At 40.3% G+C, this 7,500-nt stretch overlaps 1 protein-coding gene across 1 annotated transcript in view; it reads left to right on the top strand.

The window, feature by feature from the left end:
• LOC125309272 (piezo-type mechanosensitive ion channel component 2) overlaps positions 1–7,500 on the top strand; it is a 119,361-nt gene that overhangs the window by 66,101 nt on the left and 45,760 nt on the right. The window contains exons 6-7 of the mRNA XM_048266069.1: positions 4,036–4,333; positions 4,859–5,072. Coding sequence (XP_048122026.1) covers positions 4,036–4,333; positions 4,859–5,072 — 512 coding nt within the window. The remainder of the gene's footprint in view (positions 1–4,035; positions 4,334–4,858; positions 5,073–7,500) is intronic.

The raw sequence follows: 7,500 nt of genomic DNA, 5'->3' as shown, positions 1-7,500 counted from the left end.
TGTTTTTTTCCGTAGGACAGTTAAAGCGATATTGTTAGATACAGTTAGAGTGATATTGACCTAAAGTGTGTTGAAACATGATACCGAGTGTGAACATATGTCTCATAGCCCATCTCGGCTTGTCCCCTGCACTCCAAAATCTGGCGCTAGTTAGCCGATGCTACCAACAGCTTTTTCAGTTGCTGCTGGAATCCATGCATTTCCACTGAATTATTTTTGGAATCTGATCCCTTATCATACCTGTTCATTCTTACTCGTCGCTCGACTTATCGTGACTAAATTCAAGATGGCTGCAAACGCTAAACTTCGTGAAGATACTGTCTGTATAAATCGTCTTGTAAGTAAACTACCAGTGCTTTTTCAAAGTTCTCAATGTCTCGTTTTAAATGTCAGGGCCCTCGGAAGTCTACCAATGAAGTGTGGAGATACATTTAGCCTCGTAAATGGTGTAAAACAGTGATTTATTTGCATGGCTAGCCCGATGCCGAAGCACCACCATTGAAAAAGCTGTTGGTAGCATCGGCTAGCTAGCGCCAGATTTTGGAGTGCAGGGGACAAGTCGAGATGGGCTATGAGACATATGTTCACACTCGGTATCATGTTTCAACACACTTTAGGTCAATATCACACCGGAATTCTCCTTTAACTTGCTCTATGACTAAGCCAGACAATTTGGCAGCACAGTACACAGAGTCATCTGATAACACCATTCATTCATTCATTCATTGATTCATTCATTCATTCATTCATTTAAGCATTCATTCATTCATGCATTCATTCATTCATTCATTCGGTACCCTGGGTGTTGTGCTTCTCTCTAGTGTTAATGCTTATGTAATACTTACAGTGTGGCCTCAGGATTGTCTTGGACTTAATGAATGGAGCAATTACTCAAGCCATTAGTTTTATAGCTTTGCTTTTGTCACACTGGTGTTCTTCTCTTTCTGCAGATTGCCAAATGAATGACCCTACATGAATCAGAGACTGACTCCTTGATAATAATAGAGATCCAAACATTTATAAAGACTAAGAATATTGAAATAAATACTGTATTTGTGTAATTCTTGATATCCATGATCCATAATTATGTATGTACTTTATGCTTGAATATATATTAATATAAAATAATTATTTATATTTTAATACAGAGATAAAATATAATAATAAATAAAATATATTAATTTTCCTATTTTAGTTTGGAGCTTTACAGTAGGTTGTTTCATGACATAAGTCTCAGTGATTGGGCTATTGGTACTGCAGTTCTGTTTGGCTATCATCTGTTGGTCTTGTTAGTGTCTGCTGATTAAATGCACCCAGGGGTCAGGAACTTGTGATCTTGGTGAAAGCGTTTGTCATAGCAAACAGTTTAGAGACTCTTAAGATGATGTATGCTCTCTCCTACCAGACCTTATGATAGGGATAGGTAAATAAACTATGACTAGTCAAAAGAAGCATGTTTGATCAACTAGGAGACTCTGTCTTCGATAAGGAACAGATTACTAGCCAGTGTTTTCACATGGCCACTGCAAGAAAAGTCTGTTTGTGTGACTTTTTCATTTGCGATAAACGTTCAGGGACTGCACAGAGCACTCATTCATTTAGGCTTCGTGATAAATTTAGTTGAAGCAAACATGCTCCAATTTTCATTTTGAACATGCTCGCCTCTCCAAATAAACAAATGATTAGGCCGCACAAAGATTGTAATATTTCAATTTGCTTAATTTCGAGTGGGAATGAAATGGAGAAGGTTGTGTAGTCTACAGAGGATGTGACTGTTTCAAAAGTTTCTCCGGAGAACCTGAACCAAAGTTTCCCACCACAGTAACCTATGTGGAACGCACGACCGCTAAAACCAACAGTCTTCGTTTTTTGATCCCCGGCTGGTATATTACACGTGTCAGTGCTATCCCCTCAAGAGCGACGTTTCGAGGAAATAATGCTAACGACTTTCAGCTCGAGATCATCAGATGTGGCCATATGTCAACACCACATTGTTGTCTTTTCAGTAATACATTTTAAAAAAAACTCTTTGCCTCTTCTCCCTTCAAGAATACTTGGAGTGGTGGCCTATTTTTATATGACACGACAGGACGCATGCCTTTCTCTCAACAGCAGACGGTTCTATCATGAATAGTCTGTGTTTCATTTAATACATTACCAAGTCAATCTAAGCTTTGAATATTGCCAGGTACCCGTGACCAATCCAGCCCCTTGCGTGGACCTGTCCAAAAATAACACTTTTGTGCTGAGAGGAGCAATCGTTTTTGTGACAGTTACAATTGAGTTTTGCTGAGAGTTATGGCTACCGCTTTGATTAAATCATAAAAATGGTCTCAGAAGACTGGGAAAAAGAATCACTTTTGTGCTTCTGCCCCTGTTCAGTCAGAATCACTTTTGCTGCATTTATTTAATCCAGTACCCTGTCTCCGCCAGGCTTGGCCTCTGTGATGTTGGGACTGGCATAGGCATGCTATGTGCACAGTCTCGCCAAGGTGTGTCAGTTCAACAAAGAATTGTTATGTATTATTTAAAAACCTTTATGTGGCTGAAATGACAAAAATGATTTAGAAAAACATTTACATTCATATGTATTAGTTATTTTAATGTTAATTGATTATGTTTATTATGAGTGATACCGAGCACATATCCCATATATTCCTTGTTGTATAATTGGACTTTTGAGAACAACGTTGATATTGGAAAGCACAATACGCATGTGTATTGTTAGGTAAACAGGAGAGCACCATGGCCAGCCTCGTTGGAGTCGCACTGTCCTTAAAAGATCTAATAATGTCCCATTCATCCTCCTCTGTCCTGGCAGATTCATTTACGTTGGCTTAAGTTCATTACCCACGACTTATCCTAATGCAGTTCACTTTGTAATGCCTGTTTAAATGCATGTGTAAATTGTGCCTGTCGGTGCTGTGTGCCTGAGATCAGAAATGGTCAAAGAAGGCCGTTCGTCTCAGTTCAAAGAACAATGAGACAGTAACAGTATTAGCCAGTAATGATAATGGAATTGTTTCTGTTTATTTACAGTGATTGATAGCTCTGCTGTTGAGATGTGTTCCTGTGAATTGCTGTACATCTCAGAAATTTCTGGACAGTTGTGTGCGCTCTCGGGTGTGTGTCAAGGTCATTGTGTTCTTAGCTTAGCTTGTGCTCTGAGCACTGTAGTGATTCACTACACTTTTTTACTACAGTGCAACTTTAGGGTATGATTCATGATTCCTAGTTCTGTGGTCGCAGATTTCATATGAGTACAGTTTACATTTTGACAAACTAACAGCAATAACAAATTGATGGACCATTTAAATACTATGGGCAAGCCAAAGTTTTCAAGTAAACTGTGTAGATAAACGCAGTACAACACACAATAGGTTTTGACCATTTGATTTTCAGTTTCACTCTAGCATTGACCTTCCCTAAACACAGCCCAGTATGTTCTAGATTTCCTTCCTCTGTGGCCCTCTGTTGTTTGTGATAATGGCCTTGGTAATGTTACATCATGAGGGGGTAACTGGTGGTAATCTCCGTACTTAGCTGGTGTTAATTGCATTTGTGTAGTCTGTTCTCCTTGTCTGCACCATGTCACTGAGTGCTGCTCCCTTCCCTCCAGTTACCATACCATTCCATTCCATTCTGAACATGTGTTGTTGCTCTGATCCTTATTTGCCTTTTTAATGAATATCTTCAGCCTTAAGCTGATTATGAAATAATAATAGTTGATATGAGTATGAATGTGATTCTCTCAGATTTTCTGAATTGCATTTCCCTTGAATCATAATTTGATCCTAAAACTTGACATATTATGTGTCATTGGTATGTTATTTTACATTCAATTTTGACGAAAACATCCTCTCTGCCCCAATTACTTCATTTGTTCCTAATACACTCCAAAGGGATGTTTTTCCTCATCCTTTTGACACAGCTGGAAATTAGCACATATCTAAATCTGGTACTAAACTAAACCATACTGAAGTAAACTAAACTAACCTCAGCTAAACTAAACTAAACTCTTTGTCTCAACACCAGGAGCAGGAGGATGAAGAGGAGGAGAAGGAGGAGGAAAAGATCGGTCAGAAGGTGGAGTTGGAGGACGAGCTGCTGTTCGAAGAGGATTGCCAACTAGACGAGGGGGAGCTGGTAGAGGAGGTAGACGAGGAGGAGGGGGAGGAAGAGGAGGAGGAGGAGATGAAGGAGCCGGAGGAGAGCACCAAGATGAAGATCTTACGTCAGATCGCCGGCTTGGCAACCAAACTCAAGGAGATCATTGGCGATCTGATTACCAGCGCTGGGAAAGTGGTTGTAACCATATTACTGGGCCTGGCAGGTACAGCGCGCGCCCTTTACAGGGGGACACTGGGGGACCATTTTCAGCCAATGGATGATGTCGTAGAACATGATAGAACATGCAGCAGCATTATTAACATCTGTCTGGCTTGGCATCCTGACACAGTAACCAAAGCTACCCTCTATGTAACCCTATCAGGTCTGAGGCACATATGGCAGTATCATTGCACTGCATTGCAGACTTATGTATAATTGTGATATCTTTGTTGCAGAAACATGATTAAAGAATAATATTGGAGACTGTGCCTTACATCAGAGTAAATTGATAGGAAATGAATTGTTTATTTACAATGTATCTAAAGCATCTATTTACTGGATATAGAGGCCCAGATGTGCAGAGACCATATGCTTCTCACTCTACTCATACAGTGTGTTGTACAGTGTTGTGTATTATTGTTAATTATGCATTCTTTTGAATAGGCTATTTGGTCATATTTGAAGGACCAAGCACAGGCCTGTATGAAGTTTCTTTCCCCAACTGTGAGTTTGTTTCTTGTGTGTGCAGGGATCATGCTGCCCTCCCTCACCTCTACTGTCTATTTCTTCACCTTCCTGGGCCTGTGCACCTGGTGGTCATTTTGTCGCTCATTTGACCCGCTGGTCTTCAGCTGCCTGTGCGTGCTGATGGGCATCTTTAGCGCCGGCCACCTCATCGTGCTCTACCTCTACCAATTCCAGTTCTTCCAGGAGGCCGTGCCCCCCGGAGACTACTATGCCAGGTGAGGCCAGTGTCACGGGCACCCTGGGCATTAGCCCTCCACATTAGTTTTTACAGTGGAATGTCTACTGTCCTGCTTGTACTGTAATGAAAACACTTAAATGGGATTTGTGAATCAAATACATAATGCAAGTCAAATGTCCCAGTGTTAAATTTCATATGAATTTTCTTATTTCAAATTCTTCTTTAGATATACAGTATATTATTATTATTTAGTCATGTACTGTAGTAGATGTTTTTATCCAAAGCAACTTTCATATGTCATTTTTATTAGAACCACCATTGTTCCCGGAACAACTCAGGGTTAAGTGCCTTGCTCAAGGGCACAATGGTGGAAGCCAGGAATTGAACCCACATCTTTTCTGGCTACTGCATGCTAGCCCAGCTCCTTAACCACTACACTACCATCGCTCATACACTGCCCTATATAGATGCATGCTCATGTCATGTTATTTGTTTCTGGGGCTTGTTTTGAGATGACTACAGTTGTGCAGCTGACAACTTGTGTCAACTTTTGTCATATTGGTGTTTTTGCCAAGTTTACTTTCTATATACAGTGTGCCTTTCAGCTAAATCTGACCTATTTCCTATTTGTACGGAATGACAGGCCTGCATATTTCATGCAGGTTGGACCAGTGGTTTCTGTTTGACTCATTTTTGGCTGGCACATTTTGTACTGTAGCCTACTATGAAAGACATATATTTCATGCAAATAATATAACTTTTACAGTATGGGTTCCTGGAGAGACAGTGCATATTTCGTTACTGTGACCAATGAGATTACAGAGCACGCACAAAATTGGACGGAAGGATCTAAGAGGTCTGGAATCCAATCAAGGGCTTGTGCTTGGGGTCGGAGACATTGTGTGGGGAACTGTATATGGGAGAGCCCGTGTCTGGTGACCGCAAGCTTCAATCATGCCTGTCATGGTTGCTCAGTAACGTCCAGCGGTTATCACCGTAGCAATCGTGGTTGGTGCGAAGTTGAAAGGCAGATGCATTCCTCTCGGAGGTGAGCTGTCAATGAATGCAGCGCAGCAAGATTAAAGGCAGTATAAAACATGTGTGTTGTCGGGCCCGATCCAGACAACACACAACAGGATGTCAGACATCTGCTCCAGCCACTTTGGTATGTTGTATTTCACTCGTCTCACGGTTTTACCGCCGTGACGAAAGATGTGGGTTGCGTAGAAGTTTGGATCAGATGGGAAGTAACATGGAGTAGTGTATTGTTTGAGATTTGTTTGAATTAAACAGAGGCGGACAGAGTACACAGCTTCATTACTTGAGTAAAAGTACAGATACCCTTTGCTAAATTTTACTCAAGGACAAGTAAAAGTACAACAGTCAGATGTCTACTTAAGTAAAAGTACTGAAGTACTTGTTTTTTAAAAGTACTTGAGTATCAAGAGTACAAGAGTACATTTTCTAAATATTGCATTACTACTGCCACAGTGCTTATGTACAGAAACATCCTATATGGAGTTATGAAAAATGTTAATGTTAATACCTTGGAGAATGTAAAAGGAATTGAAAATAAAATCAAGTCATTTTCATCTTTTTACCATGTTGCCAGGGATGGCCAGTATTTCTAATACATGTATTTAAAGTACGTATTTCAAATACAAAATACTATTTTTTAATTGAAACACTTGAAGCAAAAACTATCATTAACTTGTTCAGAAAATTGAAATAGTCTGGCGAGGTGGGGCCACAGGTTGGCACATTCCAGGGATGGACCTTCTGCGTCTTCGTCCATGGTTTCGTCTCTTATCTAAATCTAACCATGGAGTTGACTTTGGCGGAAAGCTGAAGGTGATTGCTGATAGGCTGTCCCAATCAGTGGCGCCTGCACAATCCAATCACGTTTGAGAGGGAAACAACAAATTGAGGGTTTCCGAGATTTTTCTTTTTTCCTTTTTTTTTAGAAGAAGCAACGGGTACTCACGGTTATGGATAGAAATGTAGTGGAGTAAAGAGTACAATATTTGCCTCTCAAATGTACTTGAGTAAAGTCATGAGTACTCCCCAAAAATGATACTCGAGTAAAGTACAGATCCCTCAAAACTGTACTCAAGTAAATGTACTCCGTTACTGTCCGGCTCTGGAATTAAAGCTATTACATGTGATAATTGACTAGTATATTGATTAAGAGTGGAACTAGCTGTCTCATAGCTGTCAGGATCCCTACAAATAGGAGGACATTTCTGAGGAAAATAGGACATTTAGGAATAGGAATAGGAATAGGAGGACATTTCTGAGGAAACAAATGAAATGTCTGTGAAAGGCTCCGTAATCAGCAAATAAAAATGTTAGGGAGTCCTACTGTTTGGAAATGGATTAAGCCTAGTCCTAGAAATTCAATGAAGATCTCCATTAAAAGAAGAAACTTATGGCCCCAGCCGTGGCGCAACTGGCTGGGACACCTG

The sequence above is a fragment of the Alosa alosa genome, chromosome 16 (assembly GCF_017589495.1).
Source record: "Alosa alosa isolate M-15738 ecotype Scorff River chromosome 16, AALO_Geno_1.1, whole genome shotgun sequence".
Taxonomy (NCBI): Eukaryota; Metazoa; Chordata; class Actinopteri; order Clupeiformes; family Clupeidae; genus Alosa; species Alosa alosa.
Note: the sequence above shows the minus strand (reverse complement) of the source record. Positions and strands in the feature narration are given on the sequence as shown.